The following is a 20,631-nucleotide window of genomic DNA, read 5'->3' as shown; positions in this document are numbered from 1 at the left end:
ATGAAGATAGATTTCAAAAATGGAGGGGTAATCTTATTAGATAAAACGCCAATGTATATTAGCATTTAAAATAAGAGGGATTGGGTAAATTATTTTAAAAATCTGTATAATATGTATTTAAGACGATTGCTGCTATCTACCGTTCTGACAGGAAATCTACAAAACGGAAGGAATACGCAATCAGTGAAGAGGTATTTGGAGAAATTAATTGGTATGCTTGACCTAAACTTTTGTTCTACATGCCTAGAATTGGTATATATTGCAAAGAACCTAGATTGAGAAAAGATGTATGTGAAGATAATTCGTGAACAAAGTACGTAGAATCTATGTGCGTGTTTCCTATCGGGAATACACGATAACTGAAAATGTATTTGTAGGCACTTGGTGTACTCGACCTACACGTATGTTCTACAAGCCTAGAAATGTTATCGATTGCAAACTATGTAAATTTTAACGTTTGGTTCCGTTAAGGAACCAAATTCTAATACCTCCTCTCTCATAATACCACAGTCTAGTATATACAGTCGCGAAGCTCAATACGTAGTAAATACTGTATGCAAACATTAGATAGTTGCTCACCACTAGGATCGCTAATATCGCCTCATTACAGGCAATGCAAAATAGTACCGTCACAGTCTATTGTTTCTAGCACCCTCAAAACTCAAGCTTCGTGACTGTATATAGTACTCCTAATATCAGGAGACAAATTCTATAGGAACTCCCAAGGACACAATTTTCGGAATTACAGAGACATCTATCGGAGTAATAGCACAATGAAAACGGTAATATAAAGTGAACCGTGAATCAAAAGCTTGAACCCTCAAAATATATATATATTTTTTTTGTAAGTTGTTTCTATTTATTTTTCCAATTTACATTTTCTACACATATATTATGTACATAATAATACACGCCTTCCTCTCAGAAATAATATTTTTGACTTAGTGTGCTTTGACTGTAAGCCGAAGCGTACTTACAAAGCTATATGAATATACAGGGTGAGTTTTAAGTCCACAGACAAACTTCAGGGGGTGATTCGTGACTGAAAATGTAGCACAAAATTTCACATCACCTTGTGTCCGGAAATCCATAGTTTCCAAGTTAGATGGCACTGACGACATTCTCTCATATTTTGCAGTGTGCGTTTTGTGTGTTGCAGATAGTGTGATCTAAGCAGCGTAGAAGCACAATGGTTCGATATTAATTTCAGAAACAAGGGAGATTGTGTCGCTAAAACCACTTATTCTTCCCGGGAGTCTCTCTTTCATCCACCAAAATAACTTACAGAAAACATTATATTACTACTAGGCCTACTACTACTACTACTACTACTACTACTACTACTATTACGTCCACACCTGTGGAGTAACGGTCAGCGCGTCTGGCCGCGAAACCAGGTGGCCCGGGTTCGAATCCCGGTCGGGGCAAGTTACCTGGTTGAGGTTTTTTCCGGGGGTTTCCCCCAACCCAATACGAGCAAATGCTGGGTAACTTTCGGTGTTGGACCCCGGACTCATTTCACCGGCATTATCACCTTCATTTCATTCAGACGCTAAATAACCTAGATGTTGATACAGCGTCGTAAAATAACCCAATTAAAAAAAAACTACTATTACAACCGCCACTACTACTACTACTACTACTACTACTACTAATAATAATAATAATAATAATAATAATAATAATATCTCTGATAGAGGTTCTGGCTGATATGTACACTTAACGGCAAAAAGAATGGGCCGCCAACAATTTCAAAGTTCCAGACACGTAACATTGCGCATGCTCTTCTCGTCAGAGCCATAGTTAACCAGGTATCACATAATTAAACCATTTATATTTGCTGTATTTTGTTTAAGAGTCTAAAATGTGTTATAAAATCGAATGGAGGGTTGATTTTGTAAGAATTGAGTGGAAGCGTCTCGATTCACCTGAAAAACGTAAAGAGTAAATTTCAGGAAAAGAGTGTGGAAGAATGCTCAAAAGATATAAAGTCCTAAGGAGATAATCAGGACTTTAGAGCTCCCTCGAAATTTTTTTTTTTAACTAATGGCGAATATTTTATTGTAGATCATTCAATAATAAAAAGCTAATTCTGCTGTAGTCCAATTTACTGACAGAGTCGTTTGGTCTACGATGAGGTGAGGTGAGGTGAGGTGAGGTGAGGTGAGGTGAGGTGAGGTGAGGTGAGGTGAGGTGAGGTGACGACTTGTTCGGATGCCACAGGGGAACCAGAACTCACGGAGAAAACCCCTGTGCTACCTGGACCACGGGCTTGCCCAACACAAGTTATAAATCGGATCGAGCCCGGATTCACAAGATTATCAGTCCAGCGCTCTAGTCACTAGAGCACCGTGGCGACTCCCCGCAATTAAAAAAAATCTAAAACCGACAAAGTGGAATTCGTCATGTATATTACATAAATGTTGTTAAAGACGAGCTTTCCACACTTCACTAGTCTCTTCCTTAGTTCTTTTGCCAGAGATCCGCAGAAGAGATTGTCCATAAGTAAGTATAAAATGTGATACGTATTATATCATGCTGTTTTATGTTATAGTCATTTGTATCTTTAGTTACTAAATGGTAGACTAAAACTCAAAGACCAATACGTTAATATCATTCGTTTTGTGACCCCAAAATGAGGCTTCGAATCTAATTCTTTTGCTGCACACTTTAATAACAGTCACTTTAGCGGTTCATAAGACTTACGTGACTTATAATAATGAATTTTTAAATCTCGCATGAACTGAACTGTAAAGTAATCGTCTAAAAGTAAATACAGCAGTAATATTCCTGAATTCACGTTATGTATTTCACTTCAAATATGTGTTATGTCTTTTGATGTAAAAGAAAATGTATGCATGATAACTTTGCATATTAAGTACAAGTCAATTTAATTTAAATTGTTTTGCTTTGAATTTCATCTAGAAGTTGCTGCAGATGATATATCGACAAAGGAAATAACGCAAAATCCCATTAATGTGTGACGTTTACTCAACTATTTTCAATTCTCCAGTTCTCATGGAAAACCTTTCCTTCAGTACTTTGCTTCTGTATTCCGGCAACGTACAAGACATCCTTAATCCTCCCTGTAATTGTGTCTGTAACCTTTTCATGTCGTGTTTATAACCTGTTTTCTATCTCGCTCTGCACAACGCGCAGAATATGCAAAACTTCTCATATTCAGCTATAAACTCTGAAAATACATTTCATCACAAGACAAGCGTAATTAAAGGAATAGCTTTACTCTATGTTGAGAATTATGATATCGATTGAGACAGCATAGAACAGCTGTAGAAGAGTTACACACCCAGCTGCTTGGAAACATTGATAAGTCCTCAGTTCTGTGGCAGAAATGAAATCCTGATCCTATAGATTTTAGGCTATAATTATTGCATTTCTTTCACAGTATAACAGACAAGCATTTAATGTACAACTCTATCCTGTAATTTGGAGCCAAAGCATTTCTAAGGGCATAAAAGGCTCTACAAAACTATCGTAGAAAGTATCGTTTCGTACGGAACAGATGTGTGGGAAATATCTGAAAGAAATGTGAATGTAAATGAACAATAGAAATGGATTTCTGCTGTCCAAGCTGTGAGCTGACTAAATTAGACAGGGTTAGGAATGATCAAATAAGAGAAAGGGCCGAAGTGCATATTAATATAATAGACAACCTAGTGACAAATAGGGTAAATATTTGGACTATATACGAGAAAAATGCCGAGAAAAGTATTCATTTGGGACTAACATAGTATTAGAATTTTTTGTTGTACTGTATCCAAGGAATAAACTGTTAAAATCAGCAGGGTTACATTAATTCCACTCTGTATATACAAGTCTTAGCAAAAGTTTAAGGACACCCCTCCATAAGTGATATTTCACTCCTGTCCTAATACTTACGTGAAACCCCTTGATGTTTATACAGGGACCCAAATGCCTATGAAAAGTGAAGTTCTTACTGCAAACCCAATCTGTCTATCTTCCAAACTGTGGATTACATAACAATTTGTCTGTTGTGAAACATAATAAAAAATTACATAATTTCTGGTAAAAAGTAATTACTCCACAATGGGTTGACTTAGATCAATTAATTTTGGAATGGAGTTAGATTATCTTCAGCCATTCTTCCACATCTCAATAATCTGCGACTTCACGTCCCCACTCACAGAATGTCGGCCTAATTCCAATTTTTTTTCAAACCTTTCCACACTTATAGCAAACTCCACAGTTGATTACTAAAAATGGAGGGAATAGGCTGATTGACCAATGTTACTCACTCCCAATGTTATGATGTAAATGGCAATGGCAGATCCGGGTCCATTTACCGCGAATTTCAAGCTCAATAATATTTTAGATAATGACAATTTTTCTTAAAGGAAAAGCAAAAGAATTTGGATTACAATGCCTGCACGAACTGCTACAAATCTTTTTAAACAAAAAGGGATAATTCCACAAGAAATCTTCCAGATATGCCTAACTCTATCCCTAAATTCACAGATCTAATTCAACCCATTCTGAAGGATTCAATTTTTTTCCTACAAAATATGTAATTTTTCATGTAAAGTTTCATAACAGACAAATTGTTATACAATTTGGAAAATAGACAGATTGGCTTTGCAGTACTAACTTCACTTTTCACAGGCATTTGGCCTTGTATAAACATCAGGTGTTTCACCTAAGTATAATGACAGGAGTGAAACATCGCTTATGGAGGGGTGTCCTTAAACTTTTGGTAAGATCTGTACTAGTAATATCAGGATTTTGTAACCGAAAATATACTCTATTACTCTGAAAATCTTTATAAGGCTAACATTTTATCTGAAAACTAAATTTGCAAGAAACATCTATGCTTTTCTTTGATAATATTAGAACCAAATTTCTGGCTGATATTTTTCTTTCCTTTTTTTAATAAGTTGCTGACGGATCCCGCTTTACTGTTCTGCGACGAGCCTACTACGGGACTAGATTCCTTCTCGGCGCAAAAACTAGTGGGACATATGAAACACATGGCGTCGCAGGGCAGAACCATTGTGTGTACCATCCACCAGCCTTCCTCTGAAATCTTCGACATGTTCCATCAGCTCATACTGGTCGCGGATGGGCGAATTGCCTTTATTGGCAGCACGAAGACAGCCTTAGAGTTCTTCAGCAAGTACGTGTGAACATTTCTTTTCATAGGACCAAATTTATTTTAGATTTATTTATACAAGTACATAGAGAACATAATGTATGTATGTCATATACGTACATTTTTACTTCCATTTTAACGTAAATACTCTTTTTATTTTCTTCTACAACATGATAGTTTAACCGAAGTCCGAAATCCTTTTAAACTATGTGTTGAAGACTTTTACTAAGAGGTCTACACTCATTTGTAATTACTTGTAGTCATGATTTCATACTTATAACTACTCAACTGCATTTATGGTCGCGGCAATGCGTACAGCAGGTCCTAAATTATAGGAACACTAACTATCTGTATGGATTAAGGGTTTAGTTACAGCTTACAGCAGTAAAAGTTTTAGAAATACTCAACATTTTTTTCTCCATTACTCTGTCTTGTACAATAACGAAAATTGGTATGTGTAAAATACTGTTCTTCTACCATATGGAAAAAATATTTTTTACGATTTAAAAAAATTATATATATATATATATATATATATATATTTCTTTTTTCAAAATTCAAAATGATAGCAGTTTACTGTGCAGTGATGAAGCGTTTCCCTTATAACTCATAAACTTGTTAACTTTCTCATGTTCTCTCTCTTTTATTTTATTGCTGAAACTCATGTTTACAATATCATGCTCTTTTAACTACATTCTTTAATAAGTAATATTTTTTTTTATTTTGTGTTAGAAGAAAATATTGACAATCGACCATTTTTAAAGACTTTATTTTTTATCACACAATCTGTCAAAGAAACGTAAATAATTTTTTTAAATCGTAAAAATATTTTTTTCATATAGCAGAAGGACAGTGTTTTACACATACTAATTTTAATTATTGTACAGGATACACTGATGGGGGGAAAAATGTTGAATATTTACAAAATTTTACTGCTGTAAGCTGTACCTAACCCCTTAAGCGTCAGGACACTGGCCTTCCATCCAGATGGCCCGGATTCGATCCCCGGCCAGGTCGTGATGGAATTTGTGGTAGACAACGCGGGAGGTTTTTCTCTCAGTACTCATTACACCAAAACTCTTCACATTTCCTTCATGTCATCTATCATCTTCATTAGTTAAAAATAGACTGCAGTAAAGTCTTGGGAGTAGTATTGATTTAGAAAGAGTTTTTTTTTTCCGACAGTCTGCAGCAATTCATTGTCGAGAACAGACGTAAGCGCCAAAAGCGCTGACAAGTATAGAGGCATTCGCCTACGTTAAACTGGTAGCAAAAGTGAAGTTTTCATAAGACAGAAGTGAAAAAGTGGATACAACAGGAGATAGCAGGAGGTGAAAAAAGCAAGTGAATTAGGTAGTGAAGTAGTGGATAACATGGAAGGGTTAAACCAGAAGAAAGCAGCACCGAAAACTCAGGCATTAGAAAACTTAAGACTCTAGGTGGAAAACATCAGTGTGAAGATGGAGGAACTGCTAAATGAGAATAATCGACTAAAAAAGAAAGTGAGTGATTTTGATTATAATATGAGGAAAAGGAAACTTATTATTTTTGGTGTAGAAGAAAGGGGTCGAGAAAAAGAAGAGGAAACCTTGGAGACTGTACGTGAAATCTGTAAAGTGATTTTTAATTTAGACGTTGAAGAACATACCGAGGAAACATATAGATTAGGAGGAGGTGTAAATAGGCCCATCATAATAATGTTTAGGAATACAAGAATCAGAGAAGTCATTTTGAATAATCGAAGACGGCTCAGTGGTTCGAAATTGCGCATAGGAAAAGACTTGTCAGTTGAAGTGAAAAATAGAAAGGCTTTGAGTTTCCGGTCCCTGGGGCTTATCAGGTATGTACTCGTCTGAGGATGGGGCTTGAATATCAGGGTTCAGGCAGGACAGCCCACATGTCAGCGTCGAATGTGATTCACGCCACCTATCGGACTTGGACAATCATCGCATGTATAGGGCACACAATTTGCTCCATCCCGGATCCGGGCTTCGAAAAGCCAAGCCAACGGTATCACTACCCATAAAGAGGCGGTAGCTCTCTGCTTACAACGCTTGTGAATTCAAACCTGGTCGAAGGAATGGATTTTTGAGCCTGAGCATGATTTCCTTTGGAAGGGAAGTAAAATGTATATTATAGCCTGCATGTATATTATTATTCCTATTCCTAGAACTGTTTTCTTCAAGAACTCTCCATTGTTTGTTATGTGTAATACTTACAACTCTCTGTCTTTAAACTGTGATTCTCAATTGGATTTCAGTTTAACAATTGAAAAATTTCATACAATATTAAAAAGCATTGTATTTCCTTAGATATTTAAATTATGAAGAAATGTTTTATAATGTTTTTACTCAAGTTTTTTAAATAATTTTGCATCATTATATTGACATTTGGCACTATATTAACTGTAATATTATAATATTCTAGCATCTATTACCATCATGTATTTTCTTTCTTTTGTTTGTGTTGTTTGTTTTGTTGTTGTTTTTTTTTCTCTCTCTTATTATGTATTTTGTGTATACATCTGTGTAAGCCACCTGTAATTGGAAGCATGCTTCTGTTGGTGGTGGATTTAAAAAAAAAAAATAAATAAAAAAAATACTATAACTGTACCGATCATTTCTCACTCATCTCAAAATTTGGAGGTAGAACAATGGATCTGTGAAAGAGATTTTGTGATGGCGTTTATTGCAGCTACTTCAAAATCCACAGATACATAATTTGGTGACAGATTTATCCCGAAAGACGTTCTAGCTTTATCAATTAAGTGTTACACTCAGTTACCGAACAACGAGTGGGCTATTTGTTTATGCGGCATGAATTGTGTGGCACTAATTGCTAATGCAGTACGAATTCTAAACTTGGTACGAACTTCGCGGTACAAATTGTTCGAGACGAATTATCGGAATCGCTTGCCATTACATACTACTACTACTACTACTACTACTACTACTACTACTACTAATACTACTACTATTTTGTACTACTACTACTACTACTACTACTACTACTACTACTACTACTACTATTACTACTACTACTACAATGGCGTAACAGCCCAAGGTCGGGTCCTAGCCTCCTTCAACATCTTCCTCCATTCTTCTCTATCACGTGCCAGCCTTCTCCAAGCTCCAGTTTTCAAGAAAACCTTGGCGTCCGCAGTCACTGCATCCAGCCATCTATCGCGAGGCCTTCCTACCGGTCTTCCACCGTAGATCTTACCCTCTATAATTCTCTTTGGTATTCTCGATTCTTCCATTCTACTAACATGTCCAGCTCTTTATATTTCTCATACACCTCGTTGTTATATCGGATCTTCCACTGTGTATTTTCCTGGATTGGGCCAAAAATTCTTCTCAGTACTTTCCTTTCAAACCTGCCCAACATCATTTCTATTTTCTTTGTTAGGATCCATGTTTCACTCGCGTAACATAAAATACTTCTTATAACACGTTTTATAAATTCTTAATTTAGTTCTTTAATGTACTGAGTCCGACTTCATAATATCTATTAAGGCGAAATAAGTTCTATTTGGTGCGGTAATTCTTTTTTGTACCTCAATCATTACCTGACTATCATTTGTTATAATACTTCCCAGATATTTAAATTCATTTACTTCGGCAAATATAGTCTATCTTGAAATGTGTTCGGCTGGCTGTATGTCCTCTTTTATCTCTACTTTTTGCCATTACATGCAGATGTATAAATAACAGTAATATTTTATTTACGAGATATTCTTGTGTGTTTTTGTTCACTGTACCAGTTGGTTGTTGTCTGTGGTATTATTATTATTATTATTATTATTATTATTATTATTATTATTATTATTATTGGTGGTGGTGGTTTAACTCTTAATTATATCTTATTTCATTTTGTTCATTAGACACACTTAAATCTGAAACACTCTATCACATTTTTCTGATGCTGACGTCACATGAACTAAAAAGATAATACGCATGAAATACAAATAATGTCAGACAAGTGCATGCATCCTTTTCGTTAATGGTTGTCACAAATCTGTCTCATTATTTTTTATTCTGGTTTCCTCACAAAAATTATTACTTAGAAATGGGAACGCTTTCTCACTATGTTTTTTTTTAATCCGAAGATGAAGAAAGGTCCAATAAAATTTCCGAAAATTTATGACTTACTCATTTCACTAGTCTTGAACGTCGCGTCGTTGCGTGTGATCATGTGTGGAGTGGGGTGTTTCAGGCACGGCTACATCTGCCCCCATGCGTACAACCCCGCCGACTTCTTCATCCGCACGCTGGCACTGACGCCGGGTGCTGAAGACGCGAGCCGCCACGCCATCAAGCGCCTCTGCAACGAGTTCGCCGTTAGCGACGCCTCACGCGAGGTGGAGCTTCTGGTGCAGCTAGAGATGCACATCGGGGCGTCCTGCGAGGTCAGCGTTCCAACTAACACACAAGTATAAATAAATCTGCGTACCAAGCGAGTTTAGGGTTCCCATTCATCACATTTTTTCTAAGACAGTTTTTTTTTTGGTAAAATGTCCCGGTGTGTGAATTTATTTCAATTACCACACTTTAAGTGTCCTGTGGATTATAGATTTTATTCAGTTTTTGAATGTACCCATGTAGTTAACACTCTTGTTGGTCAATCCTTGAAACAAAGTTGGCGAATGTCTGTTGAGCTGTTTGTTCTTTTTTTTTTTGTTTCATCTTCCCTTATGTCTCATTTTTCTTTTCAATATTTATTTAAAATTTCAATATCCTCTCTATTCTTTATTTTTTTACTACGTGCACTTCTCTACTTTATTTCCCACTTTTTCTAAGTATTCGTCCAGTAGTAGTAGTTTCGTATGACGTAGAATATTTTGTATGAGTGTTGATAAGAGTTCCCCCTTTCTTTTTTCAGACCGTTGGCGAAGTAAGAAGACAGCACTTGTATGTATGGAATATTCTATCAACATTTCCAGTTACTGTGTACATTTATCCAATTTCTTTAACCTTACCTCTCAGAGGTTGCTGACAAAATGGATTAGCTTAATGTTCACTGAATTCAGTTATCAAAGGTTCGTTTGTTTGTTTTTTTTTTTTAATGAAGTTTATGTGTACTCCCTTCTATAACATTTTAAACGGAGTGTATTAAATATCATGCTTTTTGCAATCTGTTTTAAGGAAATTGAAATGAAGGAAAATGGGTTATGCAAGAAAGGAAATGCTTTTAACACATACTCCCTTTCATATGAGATATGTCCAATCCAAACCAGTTTACTTCTTTACGCTCCTAGGGAACATAATAATAATAATAATAATAATAATAATAATAATAATAATAATAATAATAATAATTTAGTTTTGCCTCTGATTGAGGTTCTGGCTGATATGTAGGCCTACATCTACTACCAGGCAGTACATCTCACTTGACGATATGTGCCAGAGAAAGAACAATAAGTTTGTATTCATCTGAAGTCTGATTAGTATAATATGTAGTTAATCGGTGATGTATGCAATGATGGGGGGAAATAAACTGGCCAAACTACCCCATTATCTCTTGACTTGGTTGCCTCATAAGTTGTCCTTGTTGGTATCACTTGTGAGGTTCAGACCTGTCTTCTGACAGTTGACTAAACAACAATAATTTAGTTTTAACAAGTCGCTGTCTAGACTTTTATTACAGCTAGATGAATTTTCCATTCTTTCAGAGTATTGATTAATAATATACATTAAGTATTAGCAACACTTCCTTCTAATATAATTAAGATGTGTTTATGTCTCCGCTCTGAACACAAGTTAAAATATACAATATAAGAAACACGCGAGTAACCCGAACGCAAAAGTGACTTTGCTCAATTTTCCTGCCCGGAATCGAAACTGGGTCTGCTGAATTTGTAGTTAAGAACGTTGACGCTTACTTCACAGCGAAGGTTTGTTCAAAATAGTTATAGCCTATCAGTCAAACATGTATTTAATTAAAAAATCAAGTTATCCCTAGGCCTGTGACAGGCCATGGAGGCCTAGAGGCGAAAAGTTAAGGTTTCCACCTTTGCAGACAATCGTTGCACTAGGGATATCAATCATATGTACTTTATACCTTTACCACGAAGGAAAACACTCTGATATTCATTCTGTTAAAGGCTAAATCAAATCCTGGGACATAGTGCAGCCGGATGGATTACATCAATAATTGAAAAATGTCATAAGCCCATCGGGAATCGTACCCGAAACCTTTGGTTTTCCAGCGCAACACCTTAACTATACCCTACCTCGTGCCCATATTTGATGCCTAAAAATGTAAAAGCACAAAAAATAAAGAAAAACAAGACGGAATTTAAACAAAATTATAATTAGCAGCGCTATTTGAGCCACAACGAAAGCACGGACAAAATAGTTATTATAGAAGTTAAATAATATGATTCTTATTTTATATCTAAGAATATAAAAGGACAGAAAAGAACAAAACAAGATGTTGAAATTTAAAAAAGTAAGTGGCATCACAAGATTATTTTGTACTAGAAACTGTACACTGCAATATAATTTATTTGATATTAATGTATATACAGGGTGATTCACGATGATTTACCGTCCTTTACGGAGCTTATTTCTGAATACATTTTGAGCAAAACATGTCATATAAACATAGTTCCTGTTCTCAATATTTTCAGAGTTACACTCATTTAAAGTTGTGTGTAAAATACGTTTTTTTCTTTAGTTTGAAGGTAAAAGAATAATACAAATAGAGAATAAACCATTCAGAATTATCATTTCTTTAATTGGCAATTATTATGAAGCTAGAAATGTGCTATGAACTCCTTAGTTGCTTTGTACAGACATCTTTTACTATTTTTAACTAAAAAATTACATTATTCTCACGAGCTTATCCCAACAATTATTACAAATCACACCACTTCCACCGACTTAATTATTTACAGTTCAATTTTGCATCCTAATTTACAGTCTTGGAGAGTTTACAACAAATTTTAAAACATGTCGCCGTCCGCTTGAGTACACTTGGCCGCACGCTTGTGAACGGCACTCGTCGCGCTACATAACTATACATATTACTGTCTTTGATTTCCGTAGCGCTCGCGCTCGCGCTGACTGCTGACTGCACGCTGACCAAGATCACGCGTTCACAGCGATGCGTTCCAATAACGAAACGTAACTCTGTAAATATTGAGAATAGGACCCATATTTATATGACATTTTTTGCTCAGAATGTCTTCGGAAATAAGCTCCGTAAAGGACGGTAAATTCTCGTGAATCACCCTGTATACAGGGTGGAAGTGAAATAACCCTGCAGATTTTCATAGCGAATAGCTCATGTTCTATGTAATAAAAAAGTGTAATACTATATTGGTGCAAAGTCCATAATTTTCTCAGGAAAAAAAATTCCCAAATTTTAACACTCTCTTATTCTATATCTATTGCAAGTAGAATCGTGATTTTTGTCCATATCGCTAAAAAAACTAATAAGGAATAATAAAGGAGTGAGAATGATATAGTCCTAAGCCTCACAGACAAATTTTTATAGGGGAGCGTGTTAAAGATGAGTCCAATGCTATTAAATGCGGTATCCAGTCTAGTATATACAGTCACGAAGCTTGAGTTGTGAGGGTACTAGGAACAATAGACTGTGCCGGTACTATTTCGCATTGTCTGTGATAGTAGCGATCCTAGTGGTTAGCAACTATCTATGGATGCATATTCCTTACGTATTGAGCTTCGTGACAGTATATACTAGACTGTGGAGGTATCGTAATTTCTTCGGAGTATACTTACGTCATTTGTTGAATAATTTTTTAAATATTTTAATAATAACTTCCTCATATGTGTAAGAAATGAACTCGCACAAAAAAACAGTTTTGTTCAAAGTATGGCTTTGGACTATCTCATTCTCACCCCTTCAATTTATCCCTCTGTTGTATTTCAATAGCATGGACGATTTTCGTGTAAATTTAATTTAAAAACTACTAATTTGAAGCCACTGACCGATACGACCAGCTTGCGATATTGTAGCCACAAAGGGAGATGGGGGGTAGTTCACTAAGGCAGACAGATCTGAGTTCGTTGATCTCTTACATCTGCATTACGAGAAGAAAGAGCAGTGTATTAGCGGCTATGTTGCCGGATTGCTGAAACTTCCAACTCAATTTTCTAATTAACCGTGCATTTAATCACAAAATGTAATATAGGTTTTCTGTTCATTATTGTGTACCCTATCGTTCCTTTCAATCTGCAGGAGTATTTCACTTCCCACTCTGTAGTCTATATAACCCATATAGTACTACCCTATATTTCCTGGAGGCATATTAAATGAAGAATGAAGCGAAGTGGACTATGTAGAAAACCACATACACTTCTGTTTTCATGGTACCACAAGTGAGATCAGAGAAGAATTTTCATGTCAATTTTTCTCTTTTAGCATATAGCCTACCTCGAACATGGACGTTTCATACCCCAAAACTGAGAACGGAATTTAAAAAACGGTTATTCGCAATAAAAGACCTGTATTAAATAGATGAATGAAACAAGGGATTACTGGACACGTGTTTCCAAGACGCAGATGGAGGGTGTAGGATGAGGGCATTTGAAATGAAAACAAGTTTGCGTGCATGCAAATTGCGTGTTCACTTTAAGAAGTCTACGGAGATGACGGAAACGATACAAAACGCAGGCGAAAGAATGAAATTTATATGCACCACTTTAGTCCTACACGCAGTCACCTCGAACGATGACTAAATTATAGAGAAACCTGTAAGATTCCTTGTACAGTTTGTTTCTCGACACTTCAAAAATAGGCTAAATTGCCTATTACTGTAAATACTCATTCTTTGTGATCTTCCTTGATCTCGTGCTCTGGTATCTTTGAAATATCAAGTTCAAGTTCTGATTGAAAGTCTGTCGTCTACCACTCTTATCACATGTCTTCACTGAGTAGAATTTATTTTCTCGTCATTTGTCTTGTATATTGTGAAGAAAAGTGATCTGGATTTACATTTTTGGATCAAGGCAAACATTTTATTTTCTCTTTACAGGAAGTATTGCGATGATACAAAAATTAATTTCGAGATTATCATGAAAATACACGTTTTCACCATGTCTGATATCAAAAATGTAGTTGCATATGTCCTGTATCTTTTCTGTGGACAGAGATTTCGCCTATCAGTAGGATTTCGTTCATGTTAAGTAGCCAATCTACAAGTCAATTTATCCGGGAATGATGCCTATGAAATACCTACAATAAGTCATTAATTAAAAAATATAGGTATATATTTGAAACTGAAGAAAGAATGATGCTGAAGCTAATCAGGAAGAAAAAAATAAATTGGCTCAGTCACTGGCTAAGAAGAAACTGCCTACTGAAGGCTGCACTGAAAGGAATGGGGAACGGGAGAAAAGTTCGAGGAAGTAGAAGATATTAGATGATAGACATTAAGATATATAGATCATATGCGGAAAATAAAAGGAAGGCACAAAATGGGTAAGGTTAGAGAATGATGGGTTTGCAGTAAAAGATCTACCTTTGCGCAGAAAATTGAATGAATATTTTAAATGAAAAACACACAAAATAGCAATTAACTTGAAATTTATCCTAATGATAATTTTTAATTTTGCTTCATGCATAAGTTGAAGTGAGTAACCCAAAACGACGTCCACTGCTGTGGAGTAACAGTCAGCGCGTCTGGCCGTGAAACGAGCGGGTCCGGGTTCGAATCCTGGTTGGGACAAGTTAACTGGTTAGGGTTTTTCGGGGTTTTTCCTCAACCAATTGAAGCAGAATTGCTGGGTAACTTTCGGCGTTGGACCTTGGACTCATTTCGCCATCATTAATTCACATATCATCATCAACATCCATACCATAACTCGGGTTCAGTTCACGGTGCGGCGTGCTGTACTTGTACAAGAGCGCGGCCGTTCGGCTATCCAATGATTCACAGAATAGGAGTGGTAAGCACAATAATCCTTAGGCTGCAGTGTAGGCCTTCGGGTCCCTCCAAGAGAGAAAAAAAAAAACCGTAAGACTCCAGATCCCTATTTTTCGGAGGAATCAATTATTAGTCTACATCTGAATTATTTCTATTTTTCATTGCGATTTTTTCAGATTACAAAAGCTCCCTAGCATAACCAGATATACATATCTAGGACCTCATTGTTAAGAGAAATCTCCTCTGGGTTTTAAAAACATTTGTCACCTGTTGGTGAACAAAGAAAGGAAGGTTTAGAATGAAAAAGTCGAGTAAACAATTAATTTACCTTTAAAATATTACTTTGAAACTTCGATTTTCATAACATGAAAATATTAGAAATGCGGATATAAGGAACTAATGTATAACTTACTAAAATATTAAACCCGAAACGTCCTGTATATTTTATTTTAGAGTTCAGATGACTTCAACAAATTTCAGAAATTAGATATAATATCTTGACAGACAAATGAGGATTTAAATACTATTATTGTCAAATTTGGAATCCATCGTAGACATCAATTCTTGTTACTACCAAAATAACAACTAATTTAAAACTTTGTATTTCAGTAAATCTCCATTTTGGTTTACGAAATTATTGTGGCTGATACATCGATCGATACTGCAAGTTCTTCGAGATCCCTCTGTGCAGACTCTGAGGATTGTGCAGAAAATAGTACGTATGCCCAAATAATTAATATTAATATACATTACATTAAACTTACTGACAATAATTAATGCAACATTTCACTAAGAAATGGTGTTAATATTCTGAAATGTTTACACATAACCTGACTGATTATTTAGAAGGGAGATCGAAATATATTCCACCTCACATACCATTTCAACAATTTCTCACATTCTCATTAGTCATTGAATAAATTTGAGTTACTAATTACTGTGTAGTAAAACTTGGCCTGACTTTTCGAGGACCAGAAACGAGATGGATTCGTGCACTTAGGCACTTAGTAGCAATGCAATGTATTGTATAATGAAATGAAAGAGGAGAAAATGGGAGGGGAAGGAATTAAACATCTCGCGTACCTGCAAGGAATTTGAGGCTGTGAAGAAGAATCTATGTGAGTTCCAAGCCAGTTGGTCACTTGTCTCACTCCGGTGGAACCGTTCCGTTAAAGGGACTTAGAGAATTTTCAAAGAGAGAAGTCGATGATGATGATAATGATAATAATAATAATAATAATAATAATAATAATAATAATAATAATGACGTTCCAGATTTAATTTAGTTTAAGGCAAAAATGCTTCATTGCAAATTTACTAACACGTGATGAGGTCTACATTTTTTTTTCCAATAGTAAAATGAGTTTCGACATTTATAAAACATAAGAATTTATTAGGACTATTTCATGAATAAAATAAAAATGTAAATAATATATCCCTAAAATTCGCTCAAAAATATTAATAATTGTATATTTATGAATACTTATTCAGACATTGTGAAGTTTAAATAGATGAATAAGGAATACTGCAATAAAGAAATTAGATGTTATTCAATAATGCCAAATGAGAAAAGCAAAATACAGGTTTAACAATTTTAATTACATGTACTGTGCTTTTCTTTTGTTGTTATAACAGAAATGCATTTCCATTATCTGCTGAAATCATAATTTACTGTAATTTAAACATTTTATAATATAATTACAAATAATCTATTAATAGCCTACATTAATTAAATTAACAATTGTTATGAAGGAGTGCCATTTTCGTTACATACAATGGACGTAGAATTAAAATTCGAAGATGTAAATGTGGAAATAGAATTTCGCACCTTATTTAGTACAATGGATTCATGTTCATCGATTTACGGAGCAACAGTTGGCGACACTGACTAAACAAAAGAACGACCATGCGATAAATTGATAGTGATAAATCGAGCTGAAAAAATTATCGCGATATATGACTGTCATGGTTGAAATTCAAAGTTTTATTACACTTCATTGATCGAAAATGGAATGACGTCATATAAACGAAATATCCTAATAATGTCACTTGAGGTCTGAGATTTCCCAGATAAATCTCAGACCTCTTGTGACATTACTACTGATAATTCGATACAGAAAATCGTTCAGTTTTCTACAGGCTGCATGGAAAGCACATAGATTAACGTTACATAGCTATTGCTTAATGGCCAAATGGGCGTAGCTAACTCCGTTTTAAAGTTCCGATAATAGCGTGCTGCTTGATTAATGACTCATTCACATGTTTTATCTTCTGTTGTGACAGGACCATTGAGAACTCTTTAATTAATGACTACAAAACAGGGAAGAGAAACAGACGATATATATATATATATAATTAATCCATATTTAATTACGATAAAATATGTGGAGATAAAAGTACTTTATTTAACAGCGATTTCGACTACAGACATTATTTTACTTGGTTATTTAACGACGCTGTCAACTGTTGGGTTATTTAGCGTCGATGGAATTGGTGATAGTAAGATGGTATTTGACGATGAGATCTAGGATTCGCCATAGATTGCCTGACATTCGCCTTACGGTTGGGAAAAATCTCGGGTAAAAAAACCCAACCAAGTAATCATGACAAGCGGGAATCGAACCCACGCCCGAGCGCAACCCCAGATCAGCAGCAAAGGCGCCACTGCCTGTACTACGTCTGTGGCCTGCAGACGTTAATTAGATATAATTTCAACCTGGGAGAGAAATGGCCAACTAATTTTGCCTGGGGCCCTCTATAAGGGACAATGATCGTTTAAATCCAGGGACCGTTAGCTTTACTTCTCTTCTGGAGGAAGCCGTGTTAAGGATTTTACTGCCAGTTTAAAATTCATCGTGCTCGGCCGGATTTAGGTTATCGAACCTCGGATCGAATCATTAACATGGTTCCTCCTAGACTAGTGGTTCCCAAAGTGTGGGTCGCGAGTTGATTTACAAAATAAATAAAAAAAATCCTCTTATTAACTTTCATTAATTTTCTATTTAGAAACACAAAAATAAACAGTGGTACTCGTATTTCAGTAGTTATAAATTTAAAAATAATTAATGCGATAAATATGCCTGTTTTTCAGAAAGTAGCTTCTCAAATCTTGACTAAATATTCCATACACAAACAGCGATATCAATTCCAAGTTCAAGGATACTCCTCGCTTTCGTTTTGATGGTGATCATAGACGAGAAACTTATTTTGCATAAATACAACGTTGCAGAATTATTTTGCAAGCTCAAGATACTCTTTTGATGCAAAATTGGTCTATCTTGTGCGAAAAAAAATGTAGTTTCAACATTCAATCTGTGACTTTTTGCCTCATTTCTTTAAATTTAAGCCACTTGAAACGCAACTGTCTAAAAACAGATTCAATACCTATCTGTGACTGTCGTAATTGTTTTCAATTTCTTCTTCAAAATATTCAAAAAGCTTATAGTTGCTTGCAGTTTTACAGGGATTTGTATTTTGCGAATGGGTCAAGAACCAGTTTAATAGTGGGGATGGGGCAGAAGTCTCGTTCAAAATTAGGTCTTGCCTTCAGAAAGTTTGGGAACCATTGTCCTAGACCACCGAAATCAAAAGCTGTAATAGTTATAGTAGTGGTAATGGCAGTACAGATATAGCAGAAATACAACAATATAACATGATATAAATGCATTCATAGCACACATATTGCTTTCTTCAACCAACTATTTGAGCCACGAGCCATTACTGCTTCCGATAATTTACCGTCAATTTTGCTGTCGTCTTCCCGGCAGATGACTGCACTGTCACCGATAAGCGAGATCCCGTGTAGCGGTAAATATTTAAAAATAAAACTTTGGCAAGCCAGAAGGCTTGAGTGCATTAAGACTTGGTCGGTGAAGAGCCATGATGCAATATAAAATCCAATTTATAATGTGACTTAGGTTTAAATATTAATGATATAAATGAACAATAAATGTATGAAATGTATTCTTCTTACTTGTGAGGAAGGCAATCGCTACGATGGTGGGGCTGTGCTACGTGGGCACGGTGCTAAAGACGCAGAATGGGGTGCAGTCCGTTCAGGGGGCGCTCTTCATGTTCGTGACGGAGAACACCTTCACGCCGATGTACTCGGTGCTAGCCCACTTCCCCCTTGAGCTACCCCTCTTCTTGAGAGAGTATCGCAGCGGTCTCTACAGCACTCATCTCTACTATCTCTCCAAGATGGCTGCCATGGTATGCGGTCATTTTATTGTTTGTGGCTGGTATCTAGGGTAGTGAAAAGAATTTGAAATGGTAACACTATGAATTTCCCTCCCCCCTACTGTTTTTATGAGTAAAAACAAACATCTGCTACTCTACTACTAGTAAATAATGTAAATATTTTACTTACCGGTAACAGTGACGATAGTGTCTGTACAATAACGAAGAATCATTGATTTGCTGGACAACTGAATTCGGCAGGTACCTTTCTTACTTCTGGCATGGATCTGCCCACCGCTTTCAGAAGTTTTGATGCGACTCATCATCACTGGTTGGATGTTGCCATATTCTCTGAATTAGCTAACTGAAAAATTCAATATTGAACGTTATAATTACCAATTCGTGTTTCAGCTTGCGTTATATTGCAAATAGGGGGGTGGAAGCTCAAGCAGTAAACCATAGAATCAATGTACATGGACTGTAGGAAACTCGAAGAGTTCTTGACACAGAGGTCTTACAATATCTACACAAACCGTGTATTTTTAAATATCGTCGGGTATAGTATCAACATTCACGCTTTCGGCTTTTTTGCTTCTATGTAGCAAATCGCTGGCTTACTTTTAAAACCTTGTAACTACATTTCAGGAAATTGAACAAAAGAACAAAATAACTTCTTATTCTTTTTACACCCCAGCTAAAACTGTTATGCATTTGTTATATATAAAATATAGAAACATTTGTACACTTACGAGGTGTTATTAGCAGATGCACTTTGGAAATAAACAAGATTACGGCATTTGGGAAAAATTTGACTTACGGGGTTTTAGAAGTAAGCCGACGAAAAAGAGTCGGCTATAACCTATTATTGTTCGCTTCAGCGTTTAAGAGATCTTTCTGTGTTTCTCTTCCAGCTGGGTTTAAATTGTCTGAACTTACATAATAATCCAGGACTTCTCCTTCTTTTCATATGTTCAGTTACTTTGCCTCTATAGTTTTTAATTTTCTTGTTTATTTTGTATACCGGTATTTCTAGCTCTTTCCTAACTTCTGTGTTCATTTATTAGTTGGTAGAAATCAATCTGGGTATTTAACCACCTAAATCGTTTTTCCCAGAGTCGAGACTTGGATAAATCATTTTCTCGCATCAGAAATCAATATAATTATCCCATTCTATCAAAATCATTGGGTTGGTTTTTAAGATACAATTTACAGCTGAAGACTGAATATAAAAAAGGCTGTAGAAAACGGAGCTTTCTTGTGCGAATAGTAGACCTATTGTAACGTCATACATTTTGCACATCTGTGGGAGAAGCTAGGCTCTAAATAAAATTCACAATGGGACATCATTTGTGGACTGAGCCAGGGACATAGTCTTTTTTTTTTTTTTTTTTTTGAAAAAAAGAAAACTAGTTTTTAAAGATATTGCCAC

At 35.7% G+C, this 20,631-nt stretch overlaps 1 protein-coding gene across 1 annotated transcript in view; it reads left to right on the top strand.

The window, feature by feature from the left end:
* The window catches only part of LOC138697571 (ABC transporter G family member 2-like), a 117,975-nt gene that overhangs the window by 81,154 nt on the left and 16,190 nt on the right, over window positions 1–20,631 (top strand). The window contains exons 19-23 of the mRNA XM_069823334.1: window positions 4,914–5,152; window positions 9,344–9,536; window positions 10,010–10,038; window positions 15,633–15,738; window positions 19,008–19,235. Coding sequence (XP_069679435.1) covers window positions 4,914–5,152; window positions 9,344–9,536; window positions 10,010–10,038; window positions 15,633–15,738; window positions 19,008–19,235 — 795 coding nt within the window. The remainder of the gene's footprint in view (window positions 1–4,913; window positions 5,153–9,343; window positions 9,537–10,009; window positions 10,039–15,632; window positions 15,739–19,007; window positions 19,236–20,631) is intronic.

Source organism: Periplaneta americana, chromosome 1 (assembly GCF_040183065.1).
Source record: "Periplaneta americana isolate PAMFEO1 chromosome 1, P.americana_PAMFEO1_priV1, whole genome shotgun sequence".
Taxonomy (NCBI): domain Eukaryota; kingdom Metazoa; phylum Arthropoda; class Insecta; order Blattodea; family Blattidae; genus Periplaneta; species Periplaneta americana.
This window is presented reverse-complemented; position numbering and strand designations above follow the sequence as displayed.